A 19,130-nucleotide genomic window follows, 5' to 3' on the forward strand; every position below is an offset into this window, starting at 1 on the left:
AGGGCCAGGGAGGAACATAACTACTCATGAAGGAGAGTGGTAGAACTACAGAAGTTGTGGCTGATGGGCAATGGCACAAAGTATTTCTGACAAGTTTTGCTGAGGTAACACTTGCAGAGGCCTTTTTAGGAAGCAAGAGTGTTAACCCACTTGCCACTGCTCCACTCACCTGGCAGAAGAGCCCAACTGCTCTAGCTGTTGAGGGATAAGGGTTTAAAAGTGAAATATGCTATGAAATGTGTAAATTTCCAGCTCTCCCTCAAGCATCTAGGGAAGCATAGGTACTTACAGGCAAGAGGAGTTTACATTTAGCCTGACAGTTGTCCTTTTCACATTTTGGTCTCCAGCTATGCATTTTTAGCATGTCTTCTGCACTATTAGCACTAAATTGATGATGCCTATGTTTTTAAATGAACACTTGAAAAGAACAAATCGTTTTGTGATTTAAGTTACTATTGTTACTCTTATTGCCTGGCTGTTCAAAGACTGTTTATTTCAAGGCAGACTTAGAGGTGTAACAACTCCTTGAAGCAGCTCATATTGGGAAGACCAGCAATAACACAGAGACTGTAACAATTTCACTGGACTCCTCTCCCAGCCTATAACACCTATTTGGCACTACAGATAATTTCTTTCCCAAATGTTGTTCATATAGAAGAAGATGCAAAATATCTAAGCAGATCTTGATTAGACACTTGCAGGAATACTGGAAAAGGTAAACATTATTGCAGGAAAAATATATATGGAAACATATATTCAGGAAAAATTAAAATTACATTTTTGCACCCAACCTCCAATCTTGCTTCAGGTACCAGAGACATGTAAGTAGATGAAGGCTGTAAAGACCAAGTAACCAAAATAAATACCATTCCATTTTTAAATGGAATGGTTAATCTAAAGTTGACAAGTGTCTGTAGAACATATACAACAAAAAGCAATAAAGAATTTAGCAGATTAAAATCAAGTACTGGATAGGAAAAAAAACCTCACCCTTTCATTAAGAAAGAGAAATGAAATAGAAAGACAAATTTTCTTATGATCAGAATGCACTACCATTAGCCTGGAATAACCTCCCAGGGGATGTGGCCTCAGCACCATAGGCTGGCTCATTAAAAACTACAAAACAACTCTGCATTGCAGAGAGACAGACTAGGTGAGCTAATAGGTCTTTTCTTTCTTCTAGCTTTTATGACTCCAAGATCATCTCATTTACATAATGATGATTCGTATGCCCTTCTGTAAATACAGATGACCAAAGATTATTTTTCCACTTTTTAAAATAGGGAGGTAAAACACTAGAGGCTTTTGGTTGAAAGCTCCCCAATTAATTCTGTTATAACCCAAATGGTTCCCAAGTGTCACATACAAATATTAATACTAATGAGTGTACATCCTTTATGTTACTTTCTTGATTATGCCATGGTTTTTTGTAAGTATTAGAACCATATTCTTGAACATTCCAGTTGAGATTGAGATTATTAGACAAACAACAAAACAGTTCTGATTTTTTCTATACAAAAATCAGAATATATACAGTGTTCTTTATCAGCCAGCCCTGACTTCAAATGGTTAAACTGCCACAAATTCACAACTGTCTTTAAAAACACAGTTATCTTTACAAGCTGTCCTTTTTCACATTCTTCTTTCTACAGTTGTCCTTGAATTGCTCCAAAAACTAAGGTATTTAAATGAATGCAAACAAATGAAGTAATCTGGAATGAGGTATCTAGAATAACTGATCAGAAATATTTCCAAGAAGGATGTTTTATTTGTTAGAAGTTATCTGTCTACTGTACTTTAAAAAGAAGCATCCATCAGCACAGACAATAGCTTGTCCTGGCTCCCGTACCCTGCCTCAGAGGAAGCTGTCAGGACCAAAGGGATATTGTTGTCTTTTTTGCTGCAATTGAACACACTAACACAGGGGAAACCTTGCAAACTCAGACACACGAAGGCAGAGGCAAAGAGGTGACAATCTCTGAACCAACACCAAGTGCAGAGAACAAGAGACTCCTCAGAAGAGCTTGTGGAAGAGGTAGAGCCAACTTTGAAGCAGCCTTCTCCAAGGGTACGAGGGATAACAGAATTCGCAGTGGCCCAGGTCACTAGCAATTGATGGACTGAGAACACGAGTAAAGAGATCTGATCTTCAAGAATTTAGTGGGCAGGGAAATATGTATATATTAATTTGTAACTCTATTTCTATTTCATCTTCTCCACCATGTTCCGTTTACCTTATTTAAACAAATAATCAGCCTAGTTCATGTTCAAACAAAATGCTGTACTGTAGTTTAAAAGCTTCCTTGGTACACTGGATATGCTCTAAGGATATGAACTTGTACAGAAACATCCGAGGCCGACACACCTCAAGGCTGTAGATGACTTGAAGTGCTTGTAAAGGAGTACGTGTGTGGGGATAGAGGTAATTTCCTTTTATTTCATTCCTCTACTGACCAGCAATCTTTAACCTGCAGAGAATCATGGCTGAATACACTGTAACTGAGATATGGCCAGATCTAGTCTGCCAGACAGCTGATGGATGCCCTGCTCAGCAGTCACTCCCTCGTTCACATTCAGTTTTCGCTCTTTGTTACAAGATTCAGGAACTTAGAAACCAGTTTAGTTTTGGAACCTAGTGGCACCTTCATGACTGAGGGCAGACAGTGTAGCACTTGATACCAGACTGCATAAACCCAAGTTGTGAAACAGCTGATCTGCTGCAGACTGGGGCAGGCAAATGTCATTGAAATGAAATCCTGCAATAGAGGTGTATGGCATTTCCTAAAAGAACAGAATTACTTCAAATTGAGGACTGTTTATGAAGAAGAGGGCTGGAGAGAATAGCTGGACATTGATATTAGATGGAGGTAACAGCAGTCTTCAAATGCTAAGAAGTACCGCTTCTTGGCCAAATTAGATATATTTCTCAACAGTTTCCAAATCAATTCTTTCCAACTTTACAAAAAAATACCACTTTCACCTCTTATTACCTAAACCATTCAATTTTTCCCCTCATAATAAAAAGAATTGGGCTTTTTACAGTAAACATTTGGTTTTCCTACATATCACTGTGTTAGAAGAAAGTTGATCTCGTACACGTAATACCATTACAGCTACACAACTGGCAATTATCAAATCCCTCCACTTCCCTTATCCAAGTTATTTTAAGGAGTAAATATAGGAAACTTGCAAGGAATACCGAAAATGAAAAGTAATCACACATGTTTATCTTATGTACAGTTTTGAACTTTCAAGTGTCATAGATAAAGCAATAATGTTGCATTTCTTCTACAGTTTACCACATTGTAAAATTCATGGTTACTGGTGCATTAGACAGCTTGGGAAAGACTTCTGTGACGAAAAACATTTAAGGGCAAATATTTATGGTTCAGGGTTGCTGGTTTTAGTAGATAAAGTTCATGCTCACAACACCATGACTCCAATTTCAGCATTGACAAATCCCATGTTATAATTTAGGCCATAATTTTTTATTGTAGCATTTGACAAAACAAAACAAAAACCCCAACCAAACTCAGCAGGTTGTATTTATATTCCTAAATGACTGTTGTTTCTAAAACCAGTTATTTGGACTATTTCTGAAGGATCAAGGTCATTAACAACTCTTTTCAGCAAGCTGGACACAGCTGAGTGAAGGAAATAAATCTCTCCTACTTGCCCTTAAACACATCTGCTTACTGTGCTCCTCATCTTGTCTGGCAAAAGCACAAAAGTTGTCCTCTGCTCTACTCAATTGAGCCAGAGATACCACAGAGAAGGATCTCTTAATATGCAAGAGGCACTTCATTACTTTTAATAGCAAACTTCTTATTTTCATCAAGATGGAGTAAAAAATGTCATAATTGAAACTTAATGTTCTTTGTAAGGACAGTAAAATTTATTTCTTAAACACTACGAGATGTTAGTGCCTAGAGATGCTGTTACCTTGGTGCAAATGATCTTCATACTGTGCAGTCTGTCAAGTGATTCCTGAGGATTTCCTAGGTACTGAGGAAGTTCGGCATGCAAAATCCGCATGGAGAAAGGAACCATGGAACCTAGAAACACAATTAATTTTGTTAAGTGTGTTTGCTATAATGATCAGTTTGTGATTTGCCTATGATAAAAAAGGTATGTCTCACTAGTGCTTATATCACAAAGTCCATTTTGCCTTCATATCTTTTTCTTCTACTGAAAAATGTAAAAGATGAGAAAACAGGAAACTTCTTTTCAGCTATATCATGTGACATGTTTAAAACATCTTGAACACAAGTAAACCATAATCAAGAAGGCAAGAAGAAGGTGCACCTAACTCAAATTTTCAAAACCAAGTTGTACTGGGAAGTATAATGTTTCATTTAAAATTTCTTCAAACTAATTAAAATGAAGGATTAAAAACATGAAGTTTAGTTGCAGTTACATTACTACTAGCATTTAATAGTTATGTATATTTTACAACCAATGTAGGAGAAATAAGATGAAATTACTGGCGTTCAAAGTACGCCTGTGAAAGAGATATAACTGGGGCATGCAAAACCTCTTGGCATATTTTTGTGTAACTTCTGGTTCATTTAAAACATCAAAGAATAGGGAATTTTAAGCAATATTTGAGGAGAAAAATAAATTCATACTAGTTTATTCCTACCACTACTGTTGTTGTTATTGTTATTATTGTTGTTATTATTCAATTATTATAATTATTATAATAATTATAGCAATAATAATAATAAGTAGTAGTAGTACCAAAGACCTCATTGTCTACATTAATGGACATCCAGGCTGACTTCACAGGCAGTTTCAGGAGTTTACCCAAATCCTAATGTGTGCAACATCTTGCTTTCAGCTAACTGCATAATCCTGATACTCAGACAAAAATACCAAACATAAACTAAACACCACTAGTGAAACCAAATCAGAGGTGGCATAATGGGGATATAGGCCTTGCAAAATACCATGCAACCACTGGCTTACAATTCAGGTTTTATATTTTTCAGATCCTGTACTGCTTTAGTGTATAACTCGAAAACTCTACAGCCTGTCAGCTACTGCTCTCCCATTTTATTCAGACAAAACAATTCCTCTCTAGGCCTGAAACTCAAGAAGGACACCTTACTGTCTCAGGCCACAGAAGATGTAAACAACAGTGAATTGGGGGGGGAGAGGGGGCAAACTTGGAGTAAATGACTTCATTACCTGAAACTGTAATTGGAGGATTAACCCCTGATAATGGAAATGGACCAAACTTTGTGTGAAAAACTCATGACCATTGTCCATCTGGGGGGTAGCCCCTCAGAGGCTTCTGACTGCCCAAGGTGTACCTATTGAAGGTCTTCAATAAAACACCCTCTTTTTATTCTCTTGATTTTGTCTAGCCTCTGTTTCAGGTAACCATTCCAAGGCATCACCACATTTCTAATATTTTAATATGTACATTTGCTATCCATATATTCTAAGGGGATATCTCTCTCAAGTTACCTCTTGCCTCATCTTTTCTCAAAAACAGGACTCAGGAGCTTTCTAAATAGATTTTTGCACCTGTTCTTAACAGGCTTGTATGTCAAATGCTATACAAAATGAGTCACTGCCTCTAGACTTTTTTAAAGGTTGACAAAATTTTAATCACAAGACTCACTAATTATGACCTTCACAGTAAGCCACTTATGTCTACATAAATTCTCTTTTGCTGATGCTAACTATTCCCAATGGCTTCCCTGACTGCTGAGTTCCTGTAACGGACGCACATGAGTTTCATGCATCATCATATGTGGAAAACACTTTAAGCAAATAAAACCACCTTTGAAGTTCTATTAACAGACATGTAGAAGTTGATTCAACCGGTCACAAAAGATGTGAAATATTTTATGCATGTATTCTGAATAGTGCTTAGCATGACAGAAGATACTGTCAGTGTAGGTAGGCAGTGAACAACAACAAAAAGAAAGTGGAAAATAATTTAAGAGTAAATTCTGTGCCAAGATACCAGAGAAAAATTGCTTTGCAGACATGTTGCAAACTGCACTGCAAACTTATGGAAGCAAATGTGAACTCCAGCTGGTTCTATCTCTACTACCTCTCTGATGACCAAGTTCGAGTAACTCCACAATCCAACAGTAATCCTGTTAGAAGAAGCAGTGCCTAAAACCAGCTGGTTTAGTACTGCTCTTTTGGAGAAGGTAGTATTAATTTACTAATTATGCACCTTCTGCTGCACTCAATGGGATTTCTGAGGCAAAGGTAAAAAAAGGGGGAGAAAATTTTGAAAAAAACCGAAGGTTTAACGACATTTGGTTACGGATTGTGTTGCAGCACTGTCAGTTCTGAACAAGTTTGTATGTTTACATCCTCTTGTAAAATGCAACAAAAGGTCAATTCAATAAACACTCATACAGAAAACTTGAATTAGTTTTTGAATTAGTCAACACACAAATAGACAGGTATTTAATGGAGCACAGATGAAACATCTCACATTAGCAATTTGTAGTAACATTTACATAATGTTTTGTGATACAGTTTTTTGGAATTCTGTATTTTGTAAAGTATTGATCTTATGTATTGCTGAATGAAACCACTCTACCACAATCCCTGTGAAAGGAAAGAACAACCCATGACCAATGTACATCATCAGAAGTGGTGTCAGAGGATGTCAGAATGATGAATGCGGCTCCAGGTCAACTTAAACTCCATAAGAATCTGATTTATTTCCTATTACAACTAAATCCTCAGTTGTAACACGCATTCAGAACTGTATTACTTCAAAATGTACTGTATGGATGTATTATTTCTCAACTGCTTAGTATTTCCTTCATAGCTTGTGACCAAAAAACACTCTAGCGAGATCCTCAGTAGTACATCAAGTGTGGTGACAGATCTCTCAAACAAAACCAGAAGAAGAAAGCTGGCTCGGGGTGCAAGGCCAGTTACTGTAAAGAATTTTCAAACCAGAATTTGTATTACAATTTCTCACAGGAGCACCTAAAACTCTAGCATCTGTTTCTTCTCTTTCTTTTTGAAATTCATGACATAAACAGAAGAAATTTTACTGTAAACATCCAGCAAATCCACCCCATCAATGTCCATTACTTACTGCTTATTAAGTAAGCTACGAACTTTATTTAAAATATCAGAAACACTAGCTCTTTCTGCCCTCTTCCTCAGAGTCCTTGTAATCCTTCTGAATAGCAGGATTTTTCTTTTTCTTTGGAGAAAGGACAAAACTGTACACACGCTCTCATACAAATGTGACAGCTGGGGAAAGGACAAAAGAAACATCCTTTTACCACTGATAAGCCTTTCTTACCAGCCCATGTAAACAGTATTGTGTAATTTCAGGTCAAATCAGATGAGCAAATTGCTCATAAAAAACCTGCAGCACTTATTCAAGCCACTCAGTCCAAATAAAGACCTTAAATATACTGCTTATAAACTCTTGAGATTTTTGGTTAAGTGCATTTTTCCAGATATGTTCCTGTCTACAAGTAAACTTCTTTTTAGTTAAATTATATGAGGTATGGAAAACATCTAATTCAGTTCCTACAGTAATAGACTGATTTTCTAGTTAAAAAAGGCCATAAATTTACTTAGATTTGGTAAAGTTGTCAATGAGTGCTACTTATTTAAGGTGCTAATACAATACGCATATACTTCTCAAAAAGAAATACATGTCAGTAATAGAAAACGCATGCAAAGAGATCTGTTCACCAATGTAATTCTGTAACTGATTAACAGCTATATCAGGGCTGACAAGAGGTGAGACTTTAAAAAGGCAAAAGAGATTTTCAGAAAACACTGTGATTTTAATTTTACATTATCTGGTTTAACAAGAAAATTGGGAAGAAGTAAATTCTGTCTGCTGATGACTCGAATAGATCAATAATAATAGTATTAGGAAGGTCTGAAAAAGGCAGGTTGTAGAGTTTGGAGCAGAAAATTTAATGAAAAAAGAAATTAACAGGGGGAAAAAAACTATACTTCACTCAGTGAACACACTTATATGGGGGAGGGGAAGTACAACTGACTGCACTAGCACTCAGCTGTAACAGAAATAATACAGGTGCTGGTTAGACTAAGGATTACATTATCTGGTCAGAAAGGTTTCACCTCCTCACATTTAGGCCACTTAAAGCATTCAGGGAAAGACATGTTTCTTTATAACAGGTTTCTATTATGAGCAGGCATACATATCTATTCCTGTGGCATCCCACTAGGGACAAAAAAATTTTATATAAACACTGAATTTATCATAGAATGTCTTCTGCAAAACTACTCAGAACCAAACTCATATACTGTATTACATTTCATTCAGTACTGCATTTAGCAGGGCAACATGTCAAGGAAGTATTTAAAACAATTAGCATATCCTGCAATTAAAATGTTTAGTTAAGTGCATAGGAGAATGGATTTTGCTCTCTACTTCATACTTCCAATTTCTACAGTACTGTCCTTACACAGTAAAACTTTGCCAGCTAAGCTTAGATAATTTCCACAGAAGGCAATACCCTACAATTACTGCTATATATCGAAATTTTATTTTTAATTTAAGCAGGTCTTATTCTAGCTTGATATTTTACAGTTGACCTCTGTTGCTCCTCTTTAGGGGCTTCATAATAATATATAAAAATTATTATGGAATAATAATATGGAAAATGGTTTAATTTTAAGACAATTTTCTTAGCAATTACTTTTAAATACACTGGAGATTTTTCTCAAAGAATGTGATGTTTGATTGTCCCTTTCACATGAATTAATCTCATTCATATGAGTATATATATATATGTGTGTGTGTGTTACCATCATACAAAAGTAAAAAAAGATCTGCTGAAAGGAAAATGGATGCATGGGAAACTGAAAGCATGGGAACAGATGGAATAAAGAGCAAGATCAGGTAGGATTTTCTAAGACCACAGATTTCAATTTCTATTTCTTTATGAACAGCTGCACATTTTCATAACTGTCAAAACATAAACATCACCTCATGTCAATCAAATTCAAACTGCAGCCCTGATCTACAGGCCTTTTGGAGCAGAGAAGAATATGCCAATGACCAACTATTTCATCCTTGAATTTTCTTGTTGCAAACCAGTAACCAGAAATGCTTTCTGGTCTGCCTTCTACAGCTTGTTCAACAAATCTTAAATGCCCAAAAGCAACAGACGAGCAGATTATCAATTACTGAAAGGATGAAGTGGGATTTTATAACAGTAAAAAAACCCAAACCAAAACAAATGAAACATTCATTCCTTCACTGTATCAAGCTTCTGAAAAATCTTCTGCTTTACACTTATCTATACATAGAGAGATGTATATGCTTGCCTTTATATACACAAACATACTTCTACCAAAATTTATAGGATTTTTAAGAGGGATAATGTAGTGAACTTCAAATCCTAGCTTCACTGACTAGAAATTAAAAGTACACTTAAAAATCCTATTTCAACAGACTAATTTCCAAGGTTTTTTTTATTACTATCAATCCAGAGAGACTGAAGATGACAGACAGGAGACTAAATGTTTGTAACCATTTAAAGAAAATGTTTTGAAAATTTTATCTGAAACTACATGCTTGTATATACTTTACAATTTAACTGCACATGACCTAAGAACAGAAACTCTGAATCATGATCTGGTTTTAAAAAGTTTCAAAAATACTTCTTCAGTAATTTGGAGTTACTTGCATTGAAGAAAGGAAAACATAAGAGAAAGAATGCAGGAAAACTACAAAAATTGCCCTGCAGCAAAGAGATCACCCTTAATCTTACCTACTGATAACTGTAATAAGGCAGAATTTAGAAATTAGTTACTTGCTCATAGTATTAAGAAATCCTGTGTAAAGCTGATACTGTTTTCAATAAGACTATGTAGCCTTGGGAAAGAAGAATGCACAATTAAGTATTTTAGCAGTATTTTACCCCATTAGATTACACATACATTTCTTAAAAAAAATATCTGTATTATTTCAGAAAAAAATTCTATTTCCATGTCTGAGTAGCCTGGACAACTAACTGGAACCACAACATTTGAATGGTATTTATTCAAGCTCTTTTAGCTGATTTTACAGGTAGACAGTAGCTCTGAAGCAACAGAACAGTGAATTTAAAGAGGCAGTGGAGAGGTACACAATCATGAAAACAAAATAATGGGTAACCAGTTCCACTAGAGATTTTAATATGCTTTTTACTGCCAACATGAGCTTGAATGAATAACTCTGCTGAGCAAATGCCAAGACTCAATCAGTCTGACATGGGAGTGCTAACTTAAGGCAGTATTTGTGGTAAGACATGAGAAGAGACCAGTACCACATGTAACAATATAGTGGAGTATTCTTTTTCTGCTTTCCTGCAGAATTTATTAACAAAGCGGAGCACTCTCTAAGACATAATTTCTTAGCCTGTGCATTTCTTCTATCATCTTTATTTTTAAATTGATTATTTCCTTTTGTTTCTCTATCTACCACAATCTTTTATTATTAATCCTTTTATTATTATTAATCTTTTTTCCCCACACCACTTCACATTCTCCCACAGTTATCCCACTAACCAAATCTGAGGAAGGTGAAAAAAGGATGATTTATAGCATCATCAGACTCCGTAAATTAAAAAAAGAAAGCTTCAGCCAGTCTGCCTCCCACTGGCATGGACAAGCAGATGAGAAAAAGGAAGACAGTAAACTCAAAATGGCCAAATGCCACTGTAGAGACATCACATAAAGGAGATAATTTCCCCCATCCAAGTCTGTCCTTACTTATGGCATAGACTGACATTCAGAAACAGGACCAAGCTTCAGGCAGACCTTGCAACTGTACTTAGTCCTCTGCACTATACACAGTTCAGATTCCTGTAAAATGTCTTTTGTGGGCATTAGAGAAATACTAAGTGTTTATTACTAAGTGAATAAGTGTTTTCATAGCTAACACAGTATCTCTGTAGACATAAAACAAGTTTCTCACCACAATTTTTGCTATTTTATAAGCTTACAAAATGTAGTAACAATTACTACAGTTCACCTTAAGCATCAGTGCTGAAAACTTGTTAACAACATGGGTTGGTGTGACAGTTCTAGACCATGTATGACATTATTCCTTTAGAATGACTGGAATTTCAAAACTGAATAAAAGAAACAAATTAAGATCATTGCTTGAGTAACTAAGGACACATTAAAAATAAAATTACACACAATTTTTTTCTATCAATTTTGTAATATTTTTGATAAAAATTCTAAATACAGTGGATATTAGTAATGTCATAGAAGTATCAATAGTGAAAAATGCCAAAGCAGTTGTGATATCTAGACTCACACTATTTTATATATAGAGAAAAAAAGTATATTTTTAAAATATATATATATATATATATAAAAAATTCATGGGTTTTTTTAAACAATCACTATCCACCCAGAAGTGCCATCCTATCACAGGACACACTAGTGTATCCCTAGTCACAACACTGCCACACTTTTGAAAACTTGTGTTGGTATTGAAACCAGAGGTCAAGAGCAGGAATACATTATGAAGTAAGTTTCTAGGACACGTACAACTAGATATTTAATGCCATGTTCCTAATTTAGGCACTTCCCATCAGAGAACAGAAGACTGATTTCATTTAGAAGAATACAAATGATGCTGCATTGTCAGAAAGAAAATGAAAAGGGTAAAGGGAAAGAAACCCCACCCCCTGTTACATAGACTTCTGGTCAGAAGTTCAATTTTCACTTATGCATAGCTTATTTTTTTCCCCTTTGCAATACAAAATAAATTATTCACAAGTTTTGTAGCTTTAGAAGACTGATTTTGTTAGCATTGACTTTTCTGGAACTTACTGGTCTATTAACCAGAAATAAGACCAAATTACCTCATAAAAAATGAAATAGCATTTTAATGTTCCATTTTAATTGTTGGCTCTCACAGGTTCAGAAACACACAGGCATTACCAACGGAAATGCTGTCTCACGTTAGGCAAGCTATCATATGAGAGTTTATTATATATCACAAGGAACAGAGACAAAAAATGGTATGAATAGAAAAGTGGGTCAGACTCTGTAAATATAAAGTTAAAACCGTTAAAAAAAATTCATTAAATCCATCTGTCATGAGAATGATGACAAAAATTCAGCCTTACATATCCCACACAGAACAATGAAGATGTGCAGGAAGCAATCTGAAACAGGGTTCCTGACCTTAAGACCTACCTATTATGAAAGAAAAATATATGACTATTTAGATTCTTCATGCAGATGAATTTTAAAGAACTAAATCTATAACTAAGGATTTTTAAGATTTTACTAGAAAATGGGAACAGTCTGTTCTCTGCTCCTTATCAATCAGCAATGATCTATGAGTGCCTTAACCAGCCCCACTGGCCAACACAAGGATCCCAGCAGAATCAATGTCCTGAGAGGCTGCACTCCTGCAGGCAAAGCAGGTGACTGAACAAAGAGTCCATAGAAACCAGGAAAGGAAGATTGCAGAAGGACAAGATCTGACAGCCATGATAAAGACAACAATATTGGGATCAATACACATCATGGCTGCAAATGCCATACAAAATATGAAGAGGAAATGGAGATTAGCAGTGCCACTGAAAGGGAAACAGCTTTAGGTGAGTTTCAGAGGAAATTTATGTTGGCTGTGTTAAGTTAAATTAACGGAAAAGCATCTTTCACTTTTTCTACAGTTACTTGTAACTTAAATTCTTTGAGACAGACTTCTCAGAGATTAATGGATGAAGGGCTACTCTCACTGCTTTAAGTTTCAAACTTCCCCTACTTCATGCATGAAACCCAGAAAACTTCCTAATGTACTATTTTTTATTAGGAATATTTTGAACACGAAAAGTATTATCTGTATTACAATTAATGAGAACATTATTTATATCTATACTCTCACTTCTTAAATTGACTTTTAAGTGCTTACTCCATTTATATAACATGAATCAAAATTAAAATGCTGAAATTAAGCCCTTTCTTTTAGGCTTATTACACCACAAAATGACACACAAAATTGCCAAATAGCAGTGGATTGTGTACTCATACTAATATATTTCAACCAAAATATAGGAATGATTTATCTGTATTTTATTATTTAAATTAGGTGGTTAACAATGCATGTATACTAAATTTCTTTATCCATAATCCAGCACAGCATAGTTTAAGGCTAGACAAAAAACAACTGCTTGTGTTCTCCTACATCTCCGGAAATGCTATTTCTCTCTTCTCAAAACTATGTAAGGAATGTTTAATAGCTGTTCCCACGTTGGATGTATATGAGATATCTACAACTAGCAGGTCAACTCCATCCAACTTTGATCCTACTTTTCTCACAAATGATCAGATTATGGTCCCAGTTGTTATGTTCAACTGTTAAAAAATAACTGAGGCATATAATTATGAAATACACTATCTTCCTTAAGCTCACCTCTTTTTACCATCAATATCCTCATAACTTGAATGAAATAGCCCCAGTGGTTGAGTGATTGCTCCAGGATCCAAAGCTCAGTCACAGAACAGGTGATTTCAACACCTGGCCAGACTGTCCAGAACTGCTGTTCCCTGCATCAGTGGCATGAGCACTCAAGTACCTCAAATATTGACATGACCTGCAAGGATTTTTCTTAGACAAAATAGCCTATTTTTAATATTGAAAAAGATGCGGAGACATACATATGGCCCGTGGAAGACAACTATTGCTATTGTGTGCGCAGCTGCCCTAACAACATCAGATCCAAAAAGCCATCCAACCTGATGACCAGGACCTCTTTCACTCTTCCAGCTGACACAACTCCTTCCCAGTGGATTGCCTGTGATTACCTGAAGGACGATGAGTAACGTCAGAGGGAGTTGTTATAGGCGGTCCCCACTGGACTTGCTGGGCTGCAACTGACCTTCTGCATCACTATGCAAAAGAATCTGCAAAAAGTTGTGAACTGTCTGACACCAACCCCCCTTCCTCAAAAACCTCAAAATCTTCTATCTTTCTAGCTTACCCCATCAAGGCTATCTCATGTAAAATAGACTGTAAGATTTCAGAGTGGCACTGTCTGTAACAACTGCTTCTTACAAATGTCTTATTACACACTGTGGGTTCAAATCCAAAAGCCAAAGAACATTAAGAACACTCAACAGTGTACTTGCATCAGAGAGTTATTATTTTCTAAATAACAGATATAGAAAAAATAAAATTTCAAAATAGCCTGGACAAGAGCAAAATTGCTCTTAAAAATAGCAATTTTTCAAACCCAGACTTCTGGAGAGCTAGAATATCCTGAGTAATGGAGCTATGTGGTTAACCTGTGGGCTCTTTGGAGCAGTGGGAAGTAGTGCATTTGTAACATGAGACAAACTGCTTAAAAAGAATTGAAGCTGGTGTTGTTTTTGTTCTCTTCAATAATGAGATACACAGTAAATCTCTGATTTTTACTTACCTTCAATTATTTAGCAAATAATATTGCATTTAATCATGTTTCAATTAAGGAGAATTATTAACTTACTTCTAAATGTAGGTTTTTTTATTTTAATACGAGAAACCAGGAAATAACACCTGCAGTAGCATATGGGTGTGCAAGTATTAAAAATAGCACAGTGATACTACCTGAGGAGAAAAAAGCTTATAGAGTCTGTTTCCACAAATTCTCTCACCATCTTTCAAGCCAGGTTTTGGGTAAAATTAACTATTTGAGTTTGGGAGTATTTAATTTCAGTATCATTGCACTAAAATATTATATTTACTTGTTAAAAACATTCTTCTGTAGCAGCATCATGAAATACACTGCCTACCTATATTGCTCTACCTGTTGTTACTTCTTATCACTACCTCCATAATGTGAGCAATACTGTAATGCACTGATCAATCATGTTCTTCTGGGGAAAAAAAACAAACCAAAACCAATATAACCAAGCTCTCCAATGCTTTAGCCTTAAACACCCCCTGAATCCAAACAATATTTTATAATGACTGTTAAAAAGGGAATAAAAGAAAAGCATTTCACAAATCAAGTGTTTTACCTTTACGTCCAGGGTATACATTAGGGTAATATTCATAATAAAGATCGGGCTGGTCCAAATTTCCAAATGGTTCAAATTCCATTTCTGCATTTTGGAACAGATCCAGTTTTACCAGCAGTGCTAGTCTCACAAACCACAGCTAAAAGTTGATACATATAAAAAAAGGGAAAGACAAGGTCTGTTATTAGCTTCTATCAGAAGCCACATCCAATACAATTTCAACTTTTCAACTTTTTCTGATAAAAGCTGAGTAAAGAGTTTCTCTGTTACTGAAAAGAATCAGGATTTATACTTACGTGTTCTTTTACACAGTACTTTTCATCAAATCATTAAAACAAAGCTCAGAGGACTGATGTTTAATTGTTTGTAGAGATAAACAAGATTTATTCAAGATTTTGAAGACGAAGTTTAAAAACTAGCCTGCCTCAAAATTGGAGCATCTCTCTTTGAAATGAGTTAGCATGTACCAATTATCAATCTGGTATTTTAACTGCTTTTCCAACTTTACAGTATCTTTAAAATCTTTTGGTGAAAAACCATGAGCCTTAAAATCACTACGGTCAAAAACATGAGTTCTCATCTGGTCACATCTGAGTCACTTGCAATATTTTATTAATTTGGATTCCTATCTTCTAAGCAACATGAAACACACTTCTAACGTGTGGAATCTTACTATAAAGTTCACAATCTAGATAGTTCCTAAACTTTAGCAGAATGAGTCTTTGAAAACAGCAAAACAGACTGCACTTTACTAGTGCAAAAACCTCTAAAAACACAGAATCAAGATTGGATTTTCCTTAAAAAAACTAAGTTTATTTTAAATGAAGGCCTACTTTACATAAGCGAACAGAGAAAGTGTCTTGCTAAAATACTTAAATAACCTCAGTTTCTATGTTACAATTAGGAAAAGGAGTTTGATCATGTTAAAAAAAAAGGTATTATGAGTATTGTTGGTAAAAAAGTGACAAGGGCATATTTAAACATACCTGTAAAGAATCTGTTGTATGGCTAGCAGGTAGTCCACTTTTTTTATAGCCTTGACCATGTGCAGTTAGAAGCCTCCCACACAAGTCAACTGCTGCCCTCCAGTTTTTACTGCTCTGGGAAGAAGAAAAAAATAAGTAGCAAAATCATCAAGTCTCTAAAATGCACAACTGCTGATTTTGCCTGCAGCAGCGACATGTACCCATCAGTAATAATGACAAGGTCAGGAGAGCGGGCTGGTGAGAAGCAGAATGTCATTTGTCAAAGCTGCATGTCTAATTAGGCAAAAAGGGAAATCAAGTATTAACATCACCAGGTCACTAAAACAAAAGAATATACAATACCATATGGAATTCTAAACTTAAAGCTATATCATGTTTGATTATATACATGAATATACTATAATATTCACAACTTTGTTTTCTCCTAAACAAGGGAGAAAAAAATTGCCAGCCATGTATTATCAATAATATCAAAGGTACTCTATGGTCATAAAGTATTCAATGCCCATTCTCATCTCACTGACTTCAGTATCTCAGACTATAACCCCTACAGTTCACTTAATGAAAATAAACTTTTAGCATTGTCCAGGATACAAAATTCCTCTTAATCAAAAACAAAGAACAAGGAAGAATACAATGCAAAAATTATAAATTCAGAACAATAACAACTGTTACACCTACAAAACACAAACATTTGAATTTCCACTGAATTACTAATTTCAAAATACTCTTAATTTTTTTAATTCATAGAATAAAGACATTCCTAGTTAGACAAATCAAACTGTAGTCTCACACTGTTAATCAGTTTTTCAACAGAAATATCCCAATAATGTTTCTGCCTTGTATAGTCTGATGCAACAAACCAAAAACTTAAAACACATATTAATGCTTCACAGGTTTTAACTGTTATACTTTTCTATTATACAGAGGAGTTTTTAAAGAGACATGTATCCAGCAGGTCATTGTAAAGTAAATATATGCTATTCCTGAAAGTAATATTTTTTTCAAATAGTTTCTTAGTACATAAAAAAATGTAACTGTAATATAAAATAATCATGTTGTCTGATGAAATGTGAAGGAATAAAATACATTTGTATTGGTGCTTGCAAAGTCCAGATACTAATCTTGAACTGGTATTTTATTATTTTCTCTCCAATGTTTTAGAAAACGTGTTGATACAGCAAACAGTCACACTGAAAAACCAGCAGTAACAACGGAAGAGTTTTCCTATTTTCTGGCCTCCATTTTGCAGCCACACAGGCTGCAAAAAGGCCCCTACAGAGATCATCATGCACTAACCACCTCATCTCTCCTCTCTGCATTGTCAGATGCCAGATAAGGTTGAGTTCCTCTGGAAATGTAAAAGTTGGCTGACAGCAAGACCATGAAACAGCATGGCAGACTCTGAGCTATCTACTTTCTTATGGAAGAGCAGGAATTGATAATGCATTATTAAATCCTTCAACATCTACCTGTATCAACTTAGAAAAGCTGAAAGATACTGACATAGATTACCTGAAATTCATTCCTCTTCTGGAGAGACAAACTACATTCTTATTATCTTTAGAACAGGAGCAAATACAAAAACTAAAAAACTACTAAACTAGAACTGCTCAACTTGTCTTCCCAAATGAGAGTTAGGATCAAAAAGTATCATTTATGACCAACTCAGTTGCTACAATCTTTTAAATTCTATTTCAGGCATGGACAAAAAATACTTTATTGAACAAGACAGCCAAGAGAAGCAAGTCGGACAATTATTGTGAAAACAGTCTTTGCTCGAAGATGAATACTTGAAATTATTTCAAAATGAGAGCTGCCTGCTGGTCATGAAGCATAATTCTCTCTGGAAGCTTAAAAGTAGACTGCTGGCAGTACAACTCTAATTCAACATTAACAGGACAAATTATTGTCTTAGACAAATTGTACCAGGCTTAAGAGTTGCCAGTCCACCAGAAATCTTTATCTGTTTCAAACATCCCTCAAAACTTTGCAGGTCACTTCTGTGCTTCCTATGGTCTACAGTCACACAGTTCTTAAAATCCAAGCTCCTTATATCTAAATTTTGTTTGTAAGTTGTGAGTAGAGACCCAAAGCAAATACAGACAACTACAGCTTCAGATACAGCATCAGAAATACTGAAGAACATTCTCAAAGACAAAAAATAATTATTCTGTGATGATCAGGATGTGGTTGTCCAGCTGTTATTGTGTGAAAACACTAATTTCTCTAAGAAAAAATACTGTCAGCCAAATATTATTGCTAAATAGTCCACTAACACAGCAGCAGCCTGAAAGAAGAGAACTACTCTCCACACAATCTTAGTATCATCTTTCCACTCCCCCCAAAAGTATGGAGTTGCTGTTCTTTTAATGAAAGCCATGAGCCAGCATGATTTCTGTACTTCTTAAACACTATTAGACTAGATGTTTATCTAGTGAAAAGATTTTTTAAAAAATCCATATACCTAACCAAAAATTAAAAATCCAAACCATCTCAGTACTGACTGCTGTACACACATCAAAGCTAGGCCAAACAGATCAGCCACCCACCAGACACTGCATCAGTCCTTCCTGAACTACTCTGTTCTTCAAAAAAACAGACAAATCCTGGGGGAGGTTTACACACAGGCAGGGAAACTGCATAGTAAAACAGATTTCAAATGTAATTCTTCTGTCAAGCAAAGAGAGGCACACAGACTGGAAATCTGCAGAAAACGTGTTCAATGATGAAAAGGGAACTCCTCTGATACACAAAGACAATTTGTAACATCATTCAGTCTCTCAGGAAAACCGCTGAAATTTTATCCAATAAATAGCTGCTTCTTAGTACAGAAATGCAACCTCTTCCCAAAAGCACACATTTACAGTTTGTACCACTACCACCTTCTCTCAAAATATAAATGTAGGAAATAGCTCACTGATTTCGAAACAAAAGAACAATCCCCTCCCCTATTTTAAGGATAATTTATAACTTATTAAAGTGAATATGTATGTTATACCACTGTATCCAGGTTTATTATATTTGAAAATATATGCAAAAGCACAACATTACTCATGTGCAAAAGAAACAATATATGACTTTTATAAAATAGACTCAAAGGGAGTCATTAACTCGACATTGTAACACCATTAAAGTGATTAAAATGTCCTCCTC

At 35.3% G+C, this 19,130-nt stretch overlaps 1 protein-coding gene across 1 annotated transcript in view; it reads right to left on the minus strand.

The window, feature by feature from the left end:
- TRAPPC12 (trafficking protein particle complex 12) overlaps positions 1 to 19,130 on the minus strand; it is a 50,008-nt gene that overhangs the window by 21,941 nt on the left and 8,937 nt on the right. Inside the window, exons 3-5 of the mRNA XM_005426232.2 lie at positions 15,975 to 16,088; positions 14,989 to 15,127; positions 3,943 to 4,055 (exon numbers count right to left, since the gene is read on the minus strand). Coding sequence (XP_005426289.1) covers positions 3,943 to 4,055; positions 14,989 to 15,127; positions 15,975 to 16,088 — 366 coding nt within the window. The remainder of the gene's footprint in view (positions 1 to 3,942; positions 4,056 to 14,988; positions 15,128 to 15,974; positions 16,089 to 19,130) is intronic.

The sequence above is a fragment of the Geospiza fortis genome, unplaced genomic scaffold (genome assembly GCF_000277835.1).
Source record: "Geospiza fortis unplaced genomic scaffold, GeoFor_1.0 scaffold139, whole genome shotgun sequence".
NCBI lineage: Eukaryota > Metazoa > Chordata > Aves > Passeriformes > Thraupidae > Geospiza > Geospiza fortis.